A 24662-nucleotide genomic window follows, 5' to 3' on the forward strand; every position below is an offset into this window, starting at 1 on the left:
AGAAAAAATTGGGCTGGGCATAACATTTTCAATAGATGGTTCCGCAAAAAAACGGAACAGATACGGAAGACATACAGATGCATTTCCGTATGTGTTCAGTTTTTTTTGCGGACCCATTGACTTGAATGGAGCCGCGGACCGTGATTTGCGGACAAGAATAGGACAAGACTCAAAATCTAGCGGAATGGAATCGCGGACATACGGAAACGGAATGTTCATGGAGTACATTCCGTTTTTTTGGCGGACCCATTGAAATGAATGGTTCCATATACGGAACGTATACGGAACGCAATAAACGGTCCGTATACGGAACGCAAAAAACGTTCGTGTGAACGAGCACTAAAGGGACAACTTTTAGCAGATGAGGCAGTGGAAAAATGGCCCAAGGTCATTGAAAAGGGTTTAGGCAGAAACCCTTCTGTCCTGTGTGGGGGGCTGGTTTGACGCTTGCTATGGGGCCCTTCTCTATATACGCCACTGGGTAGTCTATTCATTTATTGTCCTGTCCCTGGTAATCCAGTTGTTTAGAGTCCTACCCCTAGTAATCTGGTGATTTAGTCATCTACAGTCTTTATTGTAGTGATCCAAGAATAGTTTTCCTCCCTTGTTGATTCAGTGATTAGTGTCCTGCCATTGGCATACATGAAAAATCTTTCCCCTGTAATCTAGTGTTTTGGTGTTCTGATCCAGTGGTTTACCAATGATTTCTTCTTCTAGTGATTTAGTGGTATACAGTCTTTACTGTGCTGGTTTATTGATGAAATGCTCTGTCCCTGTGGTTTAGCATGCTGCCTCTCGGGAACTAGATGTTCAGTGCCTTGTCCCTGGTGACCATGTGGTTTAGCGTCCTGTCCCTGGTGACCATGTGGTTTAGCGTCCTGTCCCTGGTGACCATGTGGTTTAGCGTCCTGTCCCTGGTGACCTTGTGGTTTACTTATATCCTGATGATCTAGTGTTTAGTGTCCTGTTTCTGGCAATCTAGTGGTTTAATGTCCTATCCTTGATATCTAGTGTTTCAGTGTTCTATCCATGGTGATCTAGTGGTTTTGTGTCCTGACCTTGATGATTTAACTGTCCTAATCCAGGTGATCCACTGATTTAATGCTCTACAGTTTGTCCCTTGTAACAGTTTATAGTCCTCTCCTTGAGAATACAGTGACTGTCCCAGTGACTTTGTGGTGTACTGTCCTATTCTGGTGATCAAGTGTTCAGTGTCCTGTCCCCGGTGATCTTGTGGTTTACTGTTGTATCCTGGTGATCCAGTGTATTATACTCCTGCCTTGCATGAACTAGATGTTTATTTCTGTCCCTTTGATCTAGTGTTTAGTGTCTTCTGCCCTGGTGATCTAGTGGTTTACTGGCCTATCTTGGTTATCTAATGTTTGGTGTCTTATCTGTACTGATCCAGAGGTTTGCTGTCCTATCCTGATAATCTAGTGGTTTACTTTCCTATACTGATTATCCAGTGTTTAGTGTCCTGTCCCTGGTGATGTAGTGGTCTACTGTCCTATCAAGGGTTATTTAATGTTTCAGTGTTCTATCCCTGGTAATCTAGTGGTATAGTGTCCAGAATTTGATGATTTAATTGTCCTACTCCAGGTGGTCCACAGATTTAATGCTCTGTCCTTGAGAATACAGTGATTATTCTTGGTGCCCGGTGACCTAGTGATTTAATGTCCATACTTGGTGATCTAGATGTTAGATTGTCATCAGATTCTTGACTATGAGATGCCAGTATAAAGGAAAGTTTTTCTTTTCATAGCATTCTATGACAATACCATGGTTTTAATTAAATCGTCCTTCAACATAGCTACAGAATACCAAAAATAAAATTTTTAGCCATGACAAATCGAAATTTGAGATGTTATCATTAGTACTGTGGTTGATCCAAAAAATGAGTGGTGCGACGTTTGATTGAGAAATCATAAAAGTGAAAAACCCTAAACATCCCGAGTTCAACACCTTGCTACACAATGGTCTTCTCAAAATCAAGGGCCACCAGCCCTGCTTATGGTTGATGTAGAAAGGAATCCTTCACCTTGAAGAACAGAATATAATCTTATCTGATCTCCTATCTTTCAGGGTGACTATGTCTGGCTGGACCTTAAGACGGGTCGAGAGTTTGATGTTCCGGTTGGAGCCGTGGTTAAGCTGTGCGACTCGGGTCAGATCCAGGTCTTGGATGATGAAGGAAATGTAAGTTTGTATTAGTGGAGACTAAGACCTGGTCAAACATGAGTCAAATTTATCCCAATCCAACAAGTATTTGATATTTTTCACTTTTGAGCGTAAGTCGTAAAGGGTAAATGCCACAAAAGAGCCATCTTGATGGGTCAGACCCTAATTTTGCACCATTACACATTTGCCACCATGTTTCTTCCTTTATGGTCAACAACACTTGTAATGTACATTATTGTCAGGAAAATCTGCAGATCTCCACAAGAGGGTGGATTTCTGGAGGGGCTGCCCAGCTCTTGCATTCTATGGTGTTAAATATGTTTAGGCCAAAAAGTCTAGCAAAAAATATTTATTTGGGACCTCTTAGCTTACTATTAAAGTCTAACTTGAAGATTCAGCGGCGAATGCATCTCAAGCCCCCAACAATCAGTTTCTAGGAAGCAAGGTCTTTACACTGTAGACCTACTTTAGTTGTCCATGTGCTGCCTGTGACATGGTGGGAACACTGTAGCCAAGGCTAACTCCTTCATTACCCTAGACCCCCAAGGAAATGGATATTAAATACTCCACTACCATAGACTAGGGCAGTAACCTCTCCACACAGGGTTGTAACTACAAACCGGATTCCAAAAAAGTTGGGACACTATACAAATCGTGAATAAAAACTGAATGCAATGATGTGGAGGTGCCAACTTCTAATATTTTATTCAGAATAGAACATAAATCACGGAACAAAAGTTTAAGCTGAGAAAATGTACCATTTTAAGGGAAAAATATGTTGAATCAAAATTTCATGGTGTCAACAAATCCCCAAAAAGTTGGGACAAGGCCATTTTCACCACTGCGTGGCATCTCCCCTTCTTCTTACAACACTCAACAGACGTCTGGGGACCGAGGAGACCAGTTTCTCAAGTTTAGAAATAGGAATGCTCTCCCATTCTTGTCTAATACAGGCCTCTAACTGTTCAATCGTCTTGGGCCTTCTTTGTTGCACCTTCCTCTTTATGATGCGCCAAATGTTCTCTATAGGTGAAAGATCTGGACTGCAGACCGGCCATTTCAGTACCCGGATCCTTCTCCTACGCAGCCATGATGTTGTGATTGATGCAGAATGTGGTCTGGCATCATCTTGTTGAAAAATGCAGGGTCTTCCCTGAAAGAGATGACGTCTGGATGGGAGCAGATGTTGTTCTAGAACCTGAATATATTTTTCTGCATTGATGGTGCCTTTCCAGACATGCAAGCTGCCCATGCCACACGCACTCATGCAACCCCATACCATCAGAGATGCAGGCTTCTGAACTGAGCGTTGATAACAACTTGGGTTGTCCTTGTCCTCTTTGGTCCGGATGACATGGCGTCCCAGATTTCCAAAAAGAACTTTGAATCGTGACTCGTCTGACCACAGAACAGTCTTCCATTTTGCCACACTCCATTTTAAATGATCCCTGGCCCAGTGAAAACGCCTGAGCTTGTGGATCTTGCATAGAAATGGCTTCTTCTTTGCACTGTAGAGTTTCAGCTGGCACCGGCGGATGGCATGGTGGATTGTGTTCACTGACAATGGTTTCTGGAAGTATTCCTGAGCCCGTTCTGTGATTTCCTTTACAGTAGCATTCCTGTTTGTGGTGCAGTGTCGTTTAAGGGCCCGGAGATCACGGGCATCCAGTATGGTTTTACGGCCTTGACCCTTACGCACAGAGATTGTTCCAGATTCTCTGAATCTTCGGGTGATGTTATGCACAGTTGATGATGATAGATGCAAAGTCTTTGCAATTTTTCGCTGGGTAACACCTTTCTGATATTGCTCCACTATCTTTCTGCGCAACATTGTGGGAATTGGTGATCCTCTACCCATCTTGGCTTCTGAGAGACACTGCCGCTCTGAGAAGCTCTTTTTATACCCAATCATGTTGCCAATTGACCTAATTAGTGTTAATTGGTCTTCCAGCTCTTCGTTATGCTCAAATTTACTTTTTCCAGCCTCTTATTGCTACTTGTCCCAACTTTTTGGGGATTTGTTGACACAGTGAAAATTTGAATCAACGTATTTTTCCTTTAAAATGATACATTTACTCGGATTAAACGTTTGATCTGTCATCTACGTTCTATTACAAATAAAATATTGACATTTGCCATCTCCACATCATTGCATTCAGTTTTTATTCACAATTTGTTTAGTGTCCCAACTTTTTTGGAATCCGGTTTGTAGAAAAAGCTGGGATCCATATGAAACTTTTGAGTTCCCTCACCACCATCATGTGGCATAAATGATGTGTAATTCTCTGGGTTGGTACGGTTATGGCAATACCAAATATGTGCAGTTCTACTTAAGTTTTACTACTTTTGTACAATGATAGTACATTTTATGGCAAAAGCATAGGATAGGGACAGTGTAAAATCTAAACTTTAATGATGTTTGTGTGACTGTGGTGCAAGTGTTTCGTGGGTGACTTACTTTACGACGAGATCCGGACACTGGCAAACGTCTGCGTCGATGATCAATAAATGTCCAAATTAGGTGCAAAGGGGTGACTAGATGAGCAAGCGCATATCTTTTCACTTGTTTTCTGGAAAAAGGACCTTATATGTACAAGTATGCTCTGTAATTGATGGAGGAGCAGGGGATAACATGCACATGAGTTCATGTTACCCCTCTCCATGGGGTCATGTACAGTAGTTACACAGAGAGGAGAGGATCTATATTTCTCTCCTTTCCCTGCAGCCTGTCAGCATGCCCCACTTTCCTCCTCCATGCTAGCTGAGACATAGCTAAAGGAGAGGGCTGTTACAGGTAGTGGGTGTGGAACCTCTGCATCAAATAACCTATTTGACTTTGGGCTAATCCTAAGGGCCTTATCCTAGCAGTCCCCTGGTATTCACCCTTTAATCCCTATACAGAGATCTGGACTGTGCTGCAGGGGAGTCACAAGACTTTACCTCCTGAATTAGTCCTGGTGTGGTTAACAGCTGACCCACAGAGGTCAGAGACACCGGTGTGAAGCACAGAGGGATCAGGCAAAAGAGTAATAAGCTGAGGTCAGAGCAAGCAGAGTTTGTGCAAATCCATGAAACAGTCCAAAGGTCAGGGCAGGCAGAACAGGGTCAGTACAGTGATTAGGCCAGGGTCAGGTCAGGAAGCAGAGGGTCAGAATCTGGGAATCAGGCAGAAGTACATGGGCAGACAAGAAGGATCTAGCAAGCTAACAAACCTATTGCTCAGACACTCTGCCACTTGGGAAGGTATCTGAAATACCCCTAGGTTAGAAGCCAGTGGTTGATAAAGATTGGGACACACTTGCCCCTTTAAGAGCCGTAGGGAGCGGTTGCGCGCCCTAAAAAGAGGCCCAGTCGGAATGGAGGGACTGCAGCCTGCCCGGGAAGATAGGTCAGAAGATTATGGTAGTCGGACCTGCACGAAAAAAACTGCAGCCCACCTGGGATAACAGAGCAGTGGTGGACATGGGCTGCCAATATAACAGTCAGGCTATATTTTACCTAGAGATATGAGACAATCTAAGCTTTAAAACAAGACTAAAGCCAAAGCATACAGCTAGAAACAGAACCTTTAGAAACTAGGTCGGAAATGCGATGTGCAGTTACGACTTGCAGCTCTCACTCCTCACCCAGTTTCTAAAATGCTCTATCTCTGTCTGTATGGTGGTTAGCACCGCGGTCCTTAGATGGTCAGCTGTAAAACAAGGCAGAGCCTCAGGTTGGCCATCCTTGAGCTATGGTCTCAGCTACTGCCAGGCCAGTCTCCTTGATATTTTGGTCTCTGTAGCAGCCGAGATGGCTGCTACAGTAGTAGTTCCGCCCCTACCTCCACAACCATAGACAGGGAAGCAGGTAGTAGTACTCACTACCCTAGAATACCATAAAATCTAGAATGAATTCTTCCACTACCCACTACCATCGCACCACGCATGAATCTCTCCACCATGCTAGACCACTAGGGAGGCAGATATGAATCCCTCCACTACCCTAGACCATCAAGGAAGCAGGCATGAATCCCTTCACTACCCTACAGCAGAAGCATGCATGAATCTCTCCACTACCTTAGACCACCAGGGAAGCAGGGATGAAGCTCTCCACTAACCCAGACTACCAGATGCAGATATGAATCCCCTCACTTCCCTAGACCACTAGGGAAGCAGCCATGATTCCATCCACTATATCCCAAAGGAAGCAGGCATGAATCACTTTACTCCCCTAGACCACCAGGGTGGCAAGCATGGATCTCTTCACTACCTTAGACCACTAGGGAAGCAGCCATGAATCAAGCAGGTATGAATCCCTACACTTCGCTAGCGTAAAGCAAGCATGAGTCCCCTACCTTAAATCAGTAGGGAAACAGGCATAAATCCCTCTACTACTCTAGACCACTAGGGAAGCAAGCAGCAAACCTTCCACTATCCTACACCACCAAGGAAGCAGACATGAATCTCTCCACTACTCTAGAACACTAGGGAAACAGTCATGATTCCCAACCCTGGGAGACAACTGTGGCTGAGAACTTTCCAACTCTGACTAACAAAATAGTGGCTCTGTTGGGTCATGACCTCAGTGTTCCACCACGATATATGCAAAAAGGTGTTAGAGACTGTAATTCAACTTTTTCTCGCATGTATCTGTTCAAGGCCAAGCTGGGTGATGATTGAACCTAGACCATAAAGGGATAGAGTTAATAATAATTTACAGGGGGGCATTACTGACTATTTTGAGGGCACCAGCAGTGTAACAGGAATGGGTCTTGTCCTGCTAAATAAGAATTCAAATGAAGGTACAGTATGTTGATAGCAGGGACATCGGCCATATTAGTTGTCACCCAGCTTTACTTTTTTTAGGTGGAACCCCCCTTTAAATTATTCGATAAATTATAAACGTCTTTTATACTAATCTGTTTCACTTCCAGGAAAACTGGATATCTCCTCAAAATGCAACACACATTAAACCGATGCACCCAACATCAATCCATGGAGTGGAGGACATGATCCGCCTAGGAGATCTCAACGAGGCTGGGATCCTGCGTAATCTACTCATTCGATACAGGGAGCACCTCATATATGTGAGTCCGAGGATGTGGATACTTTCTGTATTCTTGACACACAGGAAGCAAAGGTGGAGGATTATACGGAGGTTGCCAAGATGTTAGTCATTGCTGCTTCCCAGATCCCATGGATTCCTTGTAAAGGAGTAGAGCAAGTGTTAAGGGAATATTTACAGATCAGTTTTCCAGAACCTGAAAGTAAATGTCCAAAAGTCACCACCATCATCCAAAATTCTATTTTCATAATATATTTTTATAAGCTTAATTTTTCTGATACAGAGCTCCAAATTCCCCCTGCAGAGACATAAAGTGACATGATACACTTCTGATTGCCTGCAGCCACCACTAGAGGGGGCTCGCTGCATACAGTTTTTATGTAATAATAAAACAGTATGCAGTGAGCTCCCTCTAGTGGTGGCTGCAGGTGTCACGGAATGTGTACAGGTAACAAGGCAAAACAACATGCATAAATGTCTCGCTGGATCCAAAAGCTAAGGAACGAAAGGGAGACCCCTGTAGAAGACCTGGCACTTTCCCTGGCTGCTCAGCCTATGCATAGATCCAAATGGTGGAGGTATGCATATCCACGAACCTTGACTATAAAGCCCTGAGCACCCTACATTAGTGAGGGGACACGACCACCGGCTCCCTACACCAGACACGGAGGGAGTCAGGGTCACCTGGGATCCAGCAAACAGAAAATAACAGATAACAGTGTAACACTTAACTTTGTGGAGGAGAGGAGAACCAGATGGGCAAGCACACATACTCCAGGAAGAAATATAAGCCGCCCAGAAAAGCATTCTGGGAAAGAATTTAAAGGGAAACAATTAGTCCAACACATAACAGCTGAGAGATGCTAATGAGAGGAGGAGCTGAATACCACAACACAGAACTCAAGGGGGAGGTTCTGAAAGGCCTCTGTCAGAGCTTCTCAGCTGTCTGGTTGTGACAGTACCCCTCCCTCTACGAGTGGACTCCGGACACTCAGAACCCACCTTCTCAGGATGGGACCTATGGAAAGCCTTGATGAGACGAGAGGCTTTAATGTCCGTCACTGAGACCCACATCCTCTCCTCAGGACCATACCCCTCCCAGTGAACAAGGTACTGAAGAGAACCGCGGACAAGACGAGAATCCACAATCCTAGAGACCTGAAATTCAAGATTCCCATCAACCATAATCGGAGGAGGAGGCAAAGGCGAGGGTACAATGGGTTGAACATAAGGTTTCAATAAGGACTTATGAAAAACATTATGGATCTTCCAAGTCTGAGGAAGATCAAGACGGTATGCAACAGGATTGATGACAGACAGGATTTTGTAAGGCCCAATAAACCTAGGACCCAACTTCCAGGAGGGAACCTTCAATTTGATATTCTTGGTAGACAACCACACCAGATCACCAACATTCAGGTCCGGACCAAGCACACGTCTCTTATCAGCCACACGCTTATATCTCTCAGTCATGCTCTTTAGATTATCTTGAATCTTTTGCCAAATAGATGACAAAGACGAGGAGAATCTGTCCTCATCAGGTAAACCAGAAGACCCCTCTCCCGAGAAAGTCCCAAACTGTGGATGAAACCCATATGCACCAAAAAATGGTGACTTATCAGAGGACTCCTGACGACGGTTATTTAAAGCAAACTCAGCAAGGGACAAAAAAGAACACCAATCCTCTTGATTCTCCGCCACAAAACAGCGCAGATATGTCTCCAGATTCTGATTGACGCGCTCTGTCTGGCCATTCGACTGCGGGTGGAAAGCAGAAGAGAATGACAACCGAACCCCCAAGCGAGAACAGAAAGCCTTCCAGAATCTGGAAACAAACTGCGTGCCCCTATCAGAGACTATGTCTGAAGGAATACCGTGCAATTTGACAATGTGATCAACAAATGCCTGCGCCAGCGTCTTAGCATTGGGCAAACCAGGAAAAGGGATGAAATGCACCATTTTGCTAAAACGGTCCACCACCACCAGAATCACAGTCTTCCCCGAGGAACGAGGCAGGTCCGTGATAAAGTCCATGGACAGATGTGTCCAAGGACGGGAAGGAATGGGTAAGGGAAGGAGAGGACCTGATGGCCGTGAATGAGGGACTTTGGCACGAGCGCAAGTCTCGCAGGCTGCCACAAAACCCTCAACCGACTTACGAAGCGCAGGCCACCAGAATCTCCGAGCGATGAGATCCAGTGTGGCTCTTACCCCCGGGTGCCCAGCAAGGACCGTATCGTGGTGTTCTTTAAAAATCTTGTGTCTTAAAGCGAGAGGCACAAACAACCTCCCAGGAGGACAAAGATCAGGAGCCTCTGACTGGGCTGCCTGCACTTCTGCCTCCAATTCAGGAAAAAGAGCAGAGACCACCACACCTTCAGCCAAAATGGGACCCGGGTCTTCAAAATTCCCGCCTCCCGGAAAACAACGTGACAGGGCATCTGCCTTCACATTCTTAACTCCAGGGCGGAACGTGACAACAAAATTAAACCTAGAAAAGAACAACGACCATCTGGCCTGTCTCGGGTTCAGACGCTTGGCTGACTCCAAGTAGGCCAGATTTTTATGGTCAGTAAATACGGTAATAGGGTGTCTGGCTCCCTCTAGCCAATGGCGCCATTCCTCAAAAGCCAACTTGATGGCCAACAATTCCCTATCTCCCACATCGTAATTTCTCTCTGCGGAGGAGAGTTTTCTTGAGAAAAAGGCACACGGTCGCCAATTGGCAGGAGAGGAACCCTGAGACAAGACCGCCCCCACACCCACCTCAGAAGCATCAACCTCAACTATGAAGGGTAACGAAACATCAGGTTGCACCAAGATGGGAGCGGAAGCAAAACTCTCCTTGATATCAGAAAAAGCCTTACGCGCCTCTACTGACCAAGAAGAAAAATCTACCCCCTTTCTGGTCATATCAGTGAGTGGTTTAACAATAGAAGAATAATTTAAGATAAACTTCCTGTAATAATTGGCAAAGCCCAAAAAACGCATCAGCGCCTTTTGATTCTCAGGAAGCTCCCACTCAAGCACAGCGCGGACCTTCTCTGGGTCCATGCGAAAACCAGAAGCGGAGAGAAGAAACCCCAGAAATTGAATTTCTGGAACCGCAAACACACATTTTTCCAGTTTCGCATATAATTTATTCTCCCGCAGGATGAGCAAGACCTGACGTAAATGTTCCTTATGAGTTTTGAAATCGGGAGAAAAAATCAAAATGTCATCCAAATACACCAATACAAATTTTCCCATCAAATGATAAAAAATGCTGTTCACGAAATGCTGGAAAACGGCTGGGGCATTCATCAAACCAAAAGGCATAACCAAGTTTTCAAAATGGCCCTCAGGGGTATTGAAGGCCGTCTTCCATTCGTCCCCTTCTCTGACCCTGACCAGGTTGTATGCCCCTCTTAAATCTAATTTGGAAAAGAGTTTAGCCCCAACAACCTGGTTAAATAGGTCCGGGATCAGAGGAAGCGGATAAGGGTCACGAATTGTGATATTGTTCAGCTCCCTGAAATCCAGACAAGGTCTTAAAGAACCATCTTTTTTCTTAACAAAGAAAAAACCAGCGGCAACAGGTGACTTCGAGGGTCGTATGTGTCCCTTTCTCAGACTCTCAGAGATATAAGTACGCATAGCGATCCTCTCAGGTTGGGAAAGATTGTATAAACGAGATTTAGGCAGCTTGGCACCTGGGATGAGATTAATAGGGCAATCGTACTCCCTGTGCGGGGGCAAATCCTGAACTCCACTCTCAGAGAAGACATCCGAAAATTCAGAGAGAAAAGATGGTACAGTCTTAGTAGCAACCTCAGAAACAGATGTCATGAGGCAATTCTCTCTGCAAAAGTCACTCCAACCATTTATTTGCTTCGCTTGCCAATCAATGGTGGGGTTATGCTTAGTGAGCCAGGGCAGCCCCAACACCAGCGGGGTGGGCAAACCGCTAAGGACGAAACATGACACATCCTCAACATGAGCATCACTTACAATTAAACGGATATTGTGAACTATGCCCTTTAATGATTTCTGAGAAAGTGGAGCGGAATCGATAGCAAATACAGGAATATCCTTTCTCAAAGCGCACACCTGGAAACCATGAGTTATCGCAAAGTGATTATCAATGAGATTGACCGCTGCTCCACTATCCACAAAAATCTCACAAAAAATGTTATTGCTCTCTAGCGCCACCCTAGCCGGCAGGACAAAACGGGAACTACAAGCAAACGGAAAATCTTCAATCTCCGCCTCAATCCTGCCAATAGTAACAGACGGAACATTTTTCAAAGATTTTTTCCTCTTTGTTTCTTTATTATACCCAGAGAACTGCCTGAATCTCCTAGAGGGACAAATATTTGCCAAATGATTAATACCTCCACAACAAAAACAAACCCTCCCATGCGGGCTGAATCTTCTATTGTCAGAAGCAATCAACCCCAACTGCATGGGCTCCTGCTCAGAAGGGGCTGACAGCGACTGAGACCCCTGCGCAGAGAATGGGACCGCTGCACAGTCCTGGGACCGAGTATGACAGGAAGGAGAGATCTCTCCTCTCTCTCTAAGACGCCTGTCAATACGAACGGCCTGAGACATAGCAGAGTCCAAAGAAATAGGCCTTTCATGAAAGGCAAATGCATCTTTCAATCCCTCTGAAAGACCATGGCAAAATTGACTTCGGAGTGCAGCATCATTCCAACCAGTATCAGCTGCCCAACTCCGAAATTCTGAGCAGTATATTTCTGCGGATTGTTTACCCTGGCATAGGAGACGTAGTCTAGACTCCGCCAGAGCAATACGATCCGGATCATCATATATCTGACCCAGGGCTAAAAAGAATTCATCCACTGAACGGAGGGGCCGTGCCCCCTCCGGCAGCGAAAAGGCCCAGGACTGAGCGTTACCCCTGAGCAGCGATATAATGATCCCCACCCTCCGTTCCTCATCACCAGAAGAATGGGGAAGAAGGCGAAAATGGAGTTTGCAAGCCTCTCTAAAACGCACAAAATTCTCACTACCCCCGGAGAACGTATCCGGGAGCGAGATCTTAGGCTCAGAACAAGCTCCATGAACGCAAGCTGAACCGGTCACTTGAAGCTGAGAAAAAGTCTTACGGAGGTCAGCTACCTCCAATGAAAGACCCTGGAGGCGTTCAGCCAAAAGTGAAACCGGATCCATGCTTAAGACGGTCTGGGCGGCTTATAATGTCACGGAATGTGTACAGGTAACAAGGCAAAACAACATGTATAAATGACTCGCTGGATCCAAAAGCTAAGGAACGAAAGGGAGACCCCTGTAGAAGACCTGGCACTTTCCCTGGCTGCTCAGCCTATGCATAGATCCGAATGGTGGAGGTATGCATATCCACGAACCTTGACTATAAAGCCCTGAGCACCCTACATTAGTGAGGGGACACGACCACCGGCTCCCTACACCAGACACGGAGGGAGTCAGGGTCACCTGGGATCCAGCAAACAGAAAATAACAGATAACAGTGTAACACTTAACTTTGTGGAGGAGAGGAGAACCAGATGGGCAAGCACACATACTCCAGGAAGAAATATAAGCCGCCCAGAAAAGCATTCTGGGAAAGAATTTAAAGGGAAACAATTAGTCCAACACATAACAGCTGAGAGATGCTAATGAGAGGAGGAGCTGAATACCACAACACAGAACTCAAGGGGGAGGTTCTGAAAGGCCTCTGTCAGAGCTTCTCAGCTGTCTGGTTGTGACAGCAGGTAGTCAGAATTGTATCATGTCACTCTATGTCTATGCAGGAGATTTAGAGCACTGTATCAGAAAACTGACCCATATAAAGATGTGTTGTAAAATTAATCAGCGCATAATCTGGAACCTAAAAGTGTGGACAAACACAGTGGCTATGGTTGCATGTTCCCCAGCAGTATACACTAGTCACATACAAGCCTGCATTTAAAATTTTTGCTGGATTTCTTGTAGCTCTATGGCAAGAATATCCAATCCAGAACTATAGTCTATTATGGGAAATCAGTTCCAAGTGGCGCCAGCAGACTTATACTCTAGTCACATCCAGAGCTGCAGTTAGAATTTTTACCGTCTTTCGTGAAGCTCAGTTTCAAGTGGCAGCCAGCAGAATTTTTTTTATTGCAACTCTGGAGGGGACTGGAGTATAGGACATGATACTAAGTATTTGTAAAGTTACTTAAATGCTGAACTGGCAACACTATCCACTCCAGCGGATCTGCAGGAACGTGTCACCCAGATACAAGGGTGAGATATGAGACAGATAATTATGGCCGACCGTCTACATGATCTGCATTAAGATTTAATGCGCATTGTGGCGGCCATTGTATGAGCAGAATTAACCCTATCACTGCCCTGAATAATTCATGGTAAGAATAGGAGATGTTCCCCCCCCCCCCCCGGGAGACTTCGGTGTGTGACCTTGTATTACTTATGCTGACATCCTGGGGTTACAGAGACCTCGGCAGATCTTTGTGGGTGTCTCGTGGGGGTCACTATTTACCCTATTGCCATCTTCCTGGAGAGGGACAAACCTGGACATTCGCAAGAGGACAAAGTGAATAACTACACTCGGAAATAGTTTTTTCTTGTTCTGGTAGAGTTCCCCTTTAAGACATTAGATTCCCCCTGCAGCTCTCGCCCATTTGCTGCCAGTCTAGATGTGCGACCGATACCTGTTTAGAATAAAAAATTCTGCAACTTTTTAATGCACTTTACGGTTCAACTCCTCCCTTTTCAAGATCTCTGCTTGTTGTCTTTGAATGGAAGCATTCCTAAATGCATCCCATGTCTTTGCAATATATTGTGACTTCTGACCATGTCATTTTAGTTCACTTAATCCCAGAAAAAAAGAAAAGGAAACCATCAACAAGCTGCTTTTGACAGATCCGTTTTTACTATTTAGTACTTAAAGGGGTTGTCCCATGATTTCGGCCAGCTCGGTTTAGGAAATTGGTCAAGGTTGTAAGAAAATGCATCTTTTCTTATGGACGGAACCCTGATGGACACCATAATAGGTCGATGGCGTCCATCGGCCGGCGTTAATGTCGTATGATGGATCCTGTGTACTGCTAGTACAGACCAAAGTCAAAAGGCAGATGGGAACAGGGGCCAAGTACAACTTAGTAGTACAAAGCACTAAACTGAGACCTATGACAAGAATAACAGATCCATCAACAGCAGCTGGTTGACGGTTTCTTGAAAAAAGGAACTGATATATCCTATGATCAGGTGTGTGTATAACGTGACTGATAATTATCTAACCCGTTCTTCTTTCCTAAGACTAACTGTGGGGGCAGGGTGAGTATTCTTCAGTGTAGCCATTCATATTACCATCGTGTCTCCGGCCGCCGCCTCCATCTCCATTCTGCTTGTCGTATAACCCAGCCATCATTACATTCATATTGGTCCATCGGGTTTCCTGGAACGAAGGTGGACGCCACCTTAAAGCTTCCACACTAAGCGCTAAGGCTAAGGCAAGAAGACATTTAATCCCCATCTAAAAGGAAAAGGTTGCCCCTGGCAACCAATCACAGAGCAGCTTTCATTTTTCAAGAGCAGATTATGAAATGAAAGCTGAACTGTGATTGGTTTAGAAGGTGCCACCAGTAATTGAGGTGGTCCCAGAAGGAGGCAGGGTAACCTTTTGAGATCCAAGATTATTGCTGCCGAACTTTACCTCTTTTGTTATCTAATCCCTTACAACCCTTAGAAACAGTCAGTCAGACAGCTAAATTCACCTATAGCACCCTCCCCCGACTTTGTTTTAAATCAGGGTGCTCCGTGGGCCCATAGGTGCCCCATAATTCCCCATATAGCGGTGTGACACAACACGGTGGTTATGGTAACAGAAGTCACTTTCAGGGCTGATGCCCACAAACGTAAGGGCTCAGTGCCTATATGGGCTCAGTGCGTATATGGGCACAGGCCGCCTGCTCTCCGTGGTGCGGACCCATTGACTTGAATGGGTCCGCGATGGGCAACATATGGCCGAAGATTGGTAATCTCCTATCTTTTGCAGAGCAGAGGCAGGGATCGGAAGCCCACAGAAGAACTACAAAGAGCTTCTGTGGGATTTTGGGTCCGTGCCTCTGCACCGCTAAAGATAAGACATGTCCTATCTTTTCTCGTATTTTGCGGATCTCGGACCCATTCAAGTCAATGTTTTCGAACCCGCACCAGGAGTCCACACGGCCGATGGCATTGTATTTCAGATGGCTATTTGCGGTAAGCAGCATGAGCCCTAAAACGTATGGGAAAGGTAGCAGGATGAGTCTGGGACTCTGGGGCGTAGTCAGACAGGCCAGTAGTCAGTAATGGAGGGCAGGCAGGATCGGGAAGAAGTACTGTGAAGAAGAAGTAGTCAGAAAAGTAGTCACAACAGTCAGCTATAGGTGCAAAGGGGTATATCCATCTCAAAAAGTGATGGCCTATGGGTAGACCATGCATTTTTTTTTATAGTAGGTGTGGGTCTGACCTTTGGAGGTGGGATCCTTGACCATTGCTAAGAATGAAGGGGCCACACTGCCGATTGTGCCCCGTCTAGATTTTTCCAGCCACCTGGCTGTGCATGAAACTAAATGGACCTGGGGTCCATTCCCTTATATCGGAAGGCCAGGCCGCCGCTGTGCAGGCGGCATCAGTGCCGAATCAGCGATGTGGCCCCTTCATTCTCAGGATAGGTGGAGGTCTCAGACCTCGATGCGATGGGAATAGACAAGACCGAAACAGGGTGCCATCACCTATGGTAGCCTGCCTCTTACCGTTATGGGCCAGAACATGGATTGGTAAGAACATTATATCACCCCTTTTGCTGCCTAATGGTCTTGACCCCGCAAATCTCCACACTCTGGACCTGCAGCGTCATGGGAGGCCTCACGACAGCCTGCACTGCCTGCATGGTTTCCAGGTAAGAGCCATGCAGACATCTCACCAGCATGTCCTCTGGTCACCGTCATGTGACCTGCAGCTTATGACCACCTAATCCATGTCACCATCTCATGTGCATGTGATATTATTGCATGTCATGGTATGCCTGATATAGGGTCTTTAGTTGGACAATTCCAGTTTTCTGCCATTTGTCCAGTTTTGGCAGCAGTCATGTATATGGAGGTTATAGAAGGGTGGTCTCTCGCTGAGGACCGCCCTCCATGAGCAGGAGCTGAGAGCCACTTTGTACGGTCATCTCCTCTAGCGGACATGAGCCATTCATGAATTAGGGGGCGCCTCAGGGGTAAGGTCTGACCAGACAAGCTAATTGCTACTTTGGGGGCGTCGGGTGACAACCCCTATAGGTGGGCATAGGCTGTGAGGGAGGAGCTCAAGACTTTTCAATTAGTGCTGCCTCCTAGTGGCAGAAGCCTACCCCCATGGATATTGTAGAGTATCCAGTAAAATGGGTCAACAGGGGCAAATATGCATAAAAGTGGGTTTGGGTTCGTGCCACATACAGCTGAGACGGGGCCTAAAAAACAAACAAAAAAAGGCAGAATGCCTACAGAGGTAAAACTATTTAAGGGGTGATCATAGTCAGAACATAGCAGGATTTAATTAGCCCCACTATTGAGATTTAAATATTTGTAAGTAAGATTTGGGCATTAAACGTTACAATTAGTATTCCTGTTTAAAAAGCTCCTATCAGTTTGTGCATACAGCTCTGTGTTTCCATGGTTACAGACTACAATAAAACCCTGTGTAGTCGGATCCTACAGTCACTTTAATAATCTGCTCCCAATATTAACAAGTGCAGATTTTTGCTACATTGTCTCAGAATTTATGCATAAAGGGACGTTTCTCGACTGTCCTGTCTGGGGGAAAGGCAGTGCATAAAATGACCAGAAAATTTGGGGTTCAAATGTTGGTAAGTATGCAGTCCCTCTGCCCCACTCCTTGCAACGCTGAACTAAATACAGGTCTATATATGATAACACAGTACAGGTTAGTAAGCAGCTGTATGCTACATTGTAGTGCAATGGGCGCCTCCACCTAGGGTCCTCTATGTAATGCGACCCAGGTATAGGAATATACTAGTGGTATAGTGTGGCCTAAAATTTCTCTTTATATGTGTCACAGAGCTCCTACCTGGATACGGCTAGACCCCAGGCTTTGGCTGCGAAGCAATAAATAGGGGGAATAATTGAGGAATTTCAGAGAAAAATTTAGTCCAGACCTTGTATATAGTTGAACAGGTCCCCACCCTTCCTGCAGGAATCTGGACGAGCCCACTCCTCTACAGAGGGGGGTTATTATGGAATGGAAAGCTCCATTCTCTCTAAGTACAGCTCTGCCGTGTTTGCTGCCACCTGCTGGTGAACCAGGCACATTACATATAAACAGTTGCAAAACATTGAAAATGCACAGTGAAGTGGACCTGAATAAAATACATAAGATGACATTATATTAGCCCATTAGAGATAGTAGCAGGATGCAGAAGTGGTAATGCCACTCTGGGGCGTTACAGTAGGCACGGTATATAACGGTACCCTGTATGCAGGTTAAGTTGTATGTGATGTGACTCTCATTTTCCTCTTGCAGACCTACACTGGATCCATATTAGTTGCAGTGAACCCCTACCAGCTACTCCCCATCTACACTCCAGACCAGATACGCCTTTATACCAACAAAAAGATCGGAGAAATGCCCCCCCACATCTTTGCCATAGCCGACAACTGTTACTTCAACATGCAGCGAAACAGTAAGGACCAGTGTTGTATCATTAGGTGAGAAAAACAACCCCATGGCCCCAATACAGGCCCTCTCGCAGGGTTATATACTGTAAACAGTTAAAATGCCAAGTGAATGTCCCTATTAGTTTGTTAATGCTTTTATAGAGGTTGTAATTGGAAAATTCTGACTGCCTGAAGCCACCACTAGAGGGAGCTCACTGCATACCGCAAATGATGCAGTAAGCTCATAAGCTCCCTCTAGTGGTGGCTGCAAGAAGCAATAATTGCAAAATGTTCAATATTATATCTCGGATTTACATTTAGACTTGTAGCCGTTGTTGTGTTTTATATTGTAATTATCGTTATTGATGCTACTATGTATAACTGAATTAATTTCATTGACACGTGATCTGTTGCAGCGGTGAATCTGGTGCCGGTAAAACCGAGAGCACCAAACTTATCCTGCAATTCCTGGCAGCTATCAGTGGTCAACACTCGTGGATAGAGCAACAAGTGCTGGAAGCCAATCCCATCCTGGAGGGTCAGTAGGAAAGAACCCCAGTTGATAATACTTAAAAACCTCATGTACCATGTCATGCAGCAAAAAAAAAAAAAAAGTATGCTAAACATTTCTGCAGCTTTCAGTCCATCATCATTTTAACAATCTCTGCTAGCTGTCAGTGAATGGAACTTTTTCTCTCCCTAGTCCTGTTCATAGTGCTGCAGGGTTTATGAGAAGAGAAAGCTCTGGTAGACAGTCACTAGCAATTTCTCAATAGGTTTTAAGACTGGTTAAGAATGTTTCTATTCACTGACCGCTAGCAGAGATCTTGAAACTGCTAAATTAAAACACACATTATATCAGAAAGTTGAAGAACTTTTCTTGATACAGTGATTAATTTAATATTTACTTAAGCTAAGCCTGGGAAACCCCTTAAAGGGATTGTTCAGCTTTATAATGTTTTACACAGACCACACAGCATGGCCTGACCTGCAGTGGCGATCATACCTACCTGGTCCGCACCACCGTGTTCTGGCTCTAACGGTGTCCCGTTGGCTCTTCAGGTTCTGGGTCTCCCTATGTCAATATCCATTTCAACACAGGTCATGTGACTACTGCATCCAATCACTGGTCGCAGCAGTCACGAGTCACCAGGGGCGGATAAGGTGCATGATAGGCCCGGTGCTGTCTACCCAACTTGGGCCCCCTCCCCCTCCATTTTAGTTTAGTTTTTTTTGTATGAAGAGGCTGTGGTGCTTCATGAGCGACACAATCTCTTCCTAGACCATATGACATCTTCAGACTAAAAATACCCCAAATTACCCCAAATTGGGTCCTAAACTGAAAAATGTGGTCGCCAAATTTAAAATTCATATAATTATAATAAAAAAAACATACAGCATACAGCACCACATACCTCTTACATCCAGTGACATCTCCTGTCATGTAGACCTTCTCTTTCCTCTTCTCCTCCGTTAGACCCAGACCGCCATGACAAATTCTTTCAGCCGCATCTCGTCTCTACAGTTTGTAACACAGACACGTTAGATTTCTCAATTTTTCCATCAACCTCCCCATCCTGGTGTCCCCACAGTGTCATCCTGCTGCCACCCCCAATACTGTGCCGTTGCGCCCCCCAATGCCCCAGGTACTATACTGCTGAAAAAATAGTGACCCTAATAGACATAATTGGGGTCATTTATCAAACTGGTGTAAAGTAGAACTGGATTTCCAAAAGAGCTGTCAAATATGAAAGGTGGAATCTGATCGGTTGCTATGGGCAACTAAGCCAATTGTACTGTACACCAGTTTGATAAATTACCCCAAATGTCCCTATAGTCTCCACAGCAGCTATAATGTCCCCTAGAGCCCCCCAGTAATAATACCACCCTCTATTGTGCTCCAGGCAATAATCCCTGAATAGTGTCCCCAAAAATAATAGACTGGTCCCTACAGTGCCTCCCCAATAACAACGTCCCCCACGAAGCCTCATATAGTGATTTCTCCCACACTGTCCCACACAGTAATTGCCCCCACACTGCCCCATATAGTAACTTGCCCCCACATAGTAGTCCCTTCCGTAATAATTTGGCCCCACACAGAAGACCCAATATAGTAATTTTCCCCCGATGTACTCGATCGATGCCTCTACACTAATATGTCCTCCTGTGTTCCCACACTCCATGTCCCCCAAAGTAGGCACATGAAATAAAAAAATAAAAAATGAAAAAAATTAAAGCTAAATACTCACCTATGTCCAGGGCCAGAGGAAGGCGGGATGAGGCAGGCGCGCACACGTCACAGTACTGTGTCCCGTCACAGGCGCGCAATGACACCATCGGGATTTAACTACCGCCTACTAGGCCTGAAGCCTATGGCGGTGATCAGCGGCGGAGCAGGGAACTATGCGCTCCCGTGCCCCCCCCCCCCCCGCAGTATGAGGGCGTTCGGGTCGACGTTGGGCCCCCCAGCGGTGTTGGGCCCGGGGCTGCTGACCCGAACGCCCCTATTGTAATCCGCCACAGTGTGTCACCCGTGCGGCACGTTGCCCTTCCCTGTCATTGCACCCACTATTTAGAAAGAAATGCACTTCGTGACGAAGCATTTCGCCACAAAGCGAATTTGTTTGCTAAAATCGGCGAAGCAGCCAAATCGAATTTCCCATAACTTCGCTCAACACTAGTCACTGCAGCAGCCAATGATCGGCTGCAGAGGTCACGGGTCCCATGTGAAATGGATGTTGACGCAGGTGAACAACCACTTTAATATACTGTACCAATAGTCCTAAAAGTTTTAGTAAAAAGTGTAAGTTAAAATGTGTCAATTTCTTAAGCTACACTATTGATACATAAGCCCCTCCTCCATTATCTACTCACGTATCGGACACTGTATGTGGTACTTCCTGTATACGCCCTGACATTGGCGCTGTTATCGATGCCCTTTCAGCTTTTGGCAACGCCAAGACAATTCGCAATGACAATTCCAGTCGTTTCGGGAAGTACATCGATATACACTTCAATAAGAAAGGAGCCATTGAGGGCGCCAAGATCGAGCAGTATCTGCTGGAGAAGTCTCGTGTCTGCAGACAGGTAAAGAAATATTAGGCTGATAATCCGGCAAGTATTGAATGGTAAGATGTCAGTCATTACATGGTCATAAACCCGTCACCTCAGTCATTCTCATTGGCATGTCACAAGTAGTGTTGGGTGAGAATGCTCGGCCGAACACTAATTTTACTCGAGCACATCGCGGTGTTCGGCGTGTGCTCGAGCGCGATGTTCAAGTCTCCTCCCCGCACGTCTGTTTGCTGCTACGCAGCCAATAAACGTGCAGGTAAGTACTGCCCTTCACTGTAATGCCGTAGCCATGTTGGCTGCTGGCATTACAGTGATTGGCTGGCCGGAACGCGTCATCGGGTGCTATATAGCACCCCATGACACGTGTGCGGCTCAGTATTAGTCAGGGAGAGCTGTGCTGAGGAAGGGAGAGATAGTGTAGGGAGTGATATAGGAATATTTTAGCTTTTATACTTGTTATAGACCCAAAAGTCCTCATAAGGACAGTAGTATAGTTGTATCTGGCTTGCAATTGTTTGGCCGCTGCAGACAGCGACATTATCTGCGCTACATCTCCTGTCTAACGTGTGTGCAGCGACATCCAGTGCAGTGCTCCAGACTAAAAAAAATACCTAGTAGCCATTGGCTCCTGAACTGAAAAATTTAGGAGCCAAATCAAATTTTTAGTCGCCAAATCGAAACCGAATCAAAATTTTGGTATCGTGACAACGCTAATCCGATCAGATCGGCGTAGGGTTGTTTTGATACCAAAATTTTGATTCGCTTTTGTCACCATAAAAAAGTATTGCGATACTCAATCAACCCAAAAAAAGCTGCGTGCATTTCGCATTTTATGAAACATTCGGCCCATAATAGAACAGTCCTATCCTATTTTTTGGGGTGACAAGGTGACTAAAAAATGTCTAATGCTCACCGCATAGGAGATATTTTTTAATAGTTTGGACAGCGCTATGTAATATGTTTATTTATTTATTGTTTATATATTTTATATGTAAAATTGGGAAAGGGGGGATTTAAACTAAAATATTTTAGGGTACTTTCACACTAGTGTTTTTCTTTTCCGGCATAGAGTTCCGTCACAGGGGCTCTATACCAGAAAAGAACTGATCAGGCATATCCCCATGCATTCTGAATGGAGAGCAATCCGTTCAGTTTGCATCAGGATGTCTTCAGTTCAGTCATTTTGACTGATCAGGCAAAAGATAAAACCGCAGCATGCTACGGTTTTATCTCCGGCGAAAAAAACTGAAGATTTGCCTGAATGCCGGAACCAGCATTTTTTCCCATAGGAATGTATTAGTGCCGGATCTGGCATTCAAAATACCGGAATGCACCCGCACTAAATCCGGACCCATTCATTTCTATGGGGCTGTGCACATGAGCGGTGATTTTCACACATCACTTGTGCGTTGCGTGAAAATCGCAGCATGCACTATGTTGTGCATTTTTCATGCAACGCAGGCCTCATAGAAGCTAATGGGGTTGCGTAAAAATCGCAAGCATCCGCAAGCAAGTACGGATGCGGTGCAATTTTCACTCATGGTTGCTAGGATGAAAGTCTATTCACTGTATTATTTTCCCTTATAACATGGTTCTAAGGGAAAATAATAGCATTCTTTAATACAGAATGCATAGTAGAAGGTCAATATAATAAACATTGGTGGCGCAGTGTGCCCCCCTCAATATAATAAACATTGGTGGCACAGTGCGCACCCCCCCAACACCCCAGTATAATAAACATTGGTGGCGCAGTGTGCCCCCCCTCAATATAATAAACATTGGTGGCACAGTGCGCACCCCCCCAACACCCCAGTATAATAAACATTGGTGGCGCAGTGTGCCCCCCCTCAATATAATAAACATTGGTGACGCAGTGCGCACCCCCCCCAACACCCCAGTATAATAAACATTGGGGGGCGCAGTGTGTGCCCCCTCAATATAATAAACATTGGTGGCGCAGTGCGCCCCCCCCCCTCAATATAATGAACATTGGTGGCGCAGTGGGCAGTGCCAATGAGGGTTAAAAAATAAAAATTAACTCATCTCCTCCAATTGATCGTCTCCTGTTCTTTCTTCAGGACCTGTCAAAGGACCTGTGGTGACATCACTGTGCTCATCACATGATACATCACATGATCTATCACCATGGTAATGGACCATGTGATGAGCTCTGACGTCACCACAGGTCCTGAAGAAAGAACAGGAGACCGGCAGCTACGCGATCAACTAGAGGAGGTGAGTTAATTTTTTTAAATTATTTTTTAACCCTCATTGGCACTTCCCACTGAGCCACTAATGTTTCCTATACTGGGGTGTTGGGGGGGGGGGCACACTGTGCCACCAATGTTTCTTATACTGGGGTGTTGGGGGGGTGCACTGTGCCACCAATGTTTCTTATACTGGGGTGTTGGGGGGGCACACTGTGCCACCAATGTTTCTTATACTGGGGTGTTGGGGGGGCACACTGTACAGGGAGTCTAAGAAAGAATCGAATGAGTCTCTAAGGCTACTTTCACACCAGCGTTCGATCGGATCCGTTCTGAACGGATCCGATCATAATAATGCAGACGGAGGCTGCGTTCAGAACGGATCCGTCTGCATTATATTGGCAAAAAAAAAGCTAAGTGTGAAATTAGCCTGAGCGGATCCGTCCAGACTTTTACATTGAAAGTCAATGGGGGACGGATCCGCTTGAAGATTGAGCCATATTGTGGCATCTTCAAACGAATCCGTCCCCATTGACTTACATTGTAAGTCTGGACGGATCCGCACGCCTCCGCACGGCCAGGCGGACACCCGAACGCTGCAAGCAGCGTTCAGGTGTCCGCCTGCTGAGCGGAGCGGAGGCTGAACGCCGCCAGACTGATGCAGTCTGAGCGGATCCGCATCCATTCAGACTGCATCAGGGCTGGACGGAGGCGTTCGGGTCCGCTCGTGAGCCCCTTCAAACGGAGCTCACGAGCGGACAGCCGAACGCTAGTGTGAAAGTAGCCTAATGTCGGATCTTTAGATTATTTTAACCTATGACTCATTCGATTCTTTCTCAGACTCCCTGCACTTGTGTCAGTGACTCAGACTCAGAGCTGCTAGTGCTTGCCTTGCCTCAGCTCTGATTGGTTGGTGGGCGGGGGCGGGGGAGGGGAGGGGCTGGCAGAAGCAGCTTCCACTCTAGGATCAGATTACGCTCCTCCCAGCCCCTCCCCTCCCTGCTGCCAGCGGCTCTGCTGTTGTCTGTGTGCTGTGACCGAGCTGCCTCAGACTGAGAAGAACATCGGCGGGGCTCCTGTGCCCGTCGCTGTTCTACTGCAGAGCTGCCATGGAGGGTCTAGTCGCAAATGGCGACAAGACTAAAAAGTCTTGTCGCCATTTGTAAATTCTAAGTCGCATTGGCGACCATTTTGGTCGCCATCTGGAGCCCTGCAGTGTACTTTGTTTATAGATGGTGTCCGCTGCGGACAGTTACATTACCTGTGCGATATCTCCAGTATAATGTTTGCGTATCCAAAATATCAGTGACATTCATTCAGTGTCATTTTTTATTAGACGGTGATGACAGCCAGTGATGAGCGGCAGGGGCAATATTCTAATTTGCGATATTTCGTGAATATTTGGGTGAATATTCGTCATATATTTGTGATACGAAAATTCACGATCAACACTACTCCTAAAGTCAAAGATATTGCCGCCTTCTCATTG

At 45.7% G+C, this 24662-nt stretch overlaps 1 protein-coding gene across 2 annotated transcripts in view; it reads left to right on the top strand.

The window, feature by feature from the left end:
* The window catches only part of MYO7A (myosin VIIA), a 148371-nt gene that overhangs the window by 18173 nt on the left and 105536 nt on the right, over positions 1-24662 (top strand). For both annotated transcript variants that reach the window (XM_044284681.1, XM_044284682.1), the window contains exons 2-6: positions 2083-2196; positions 7094-7246; positions 17758-17942; positions 18308-18429; positions 20836-20978. In XM_044284681.1, coding sequence (XP_044140616.1) covers positions 2083-2196; positions 7094-7246; positions 17758-17942; positions 18308-18429; positions 20836-20978 — 717 coding nt within the window. The remainder of the gene's footprint in view (positions 1-2082; positions 2197-7093; positions 7247-17757; positions 17943-18307; positions 18430-20835; positions 20979-24662) is intronic.

The sequence above is a fragment of the Bufo gargarizans genome, chromosome 3 (genome assembly GCF_014858855.1).
Source record: "Bufo gargarizans isolate SCDJY-AF-19 chromosome 3, ASM1485885v1, whole genome shotgun sequence".
Taxonomy (NCBI): domain Eukaryota; kingdom Metazoa; phylum Chordata; class Amphibia; order Anura; family Bufonidae; genus Bufo; species Bufo gargarizans.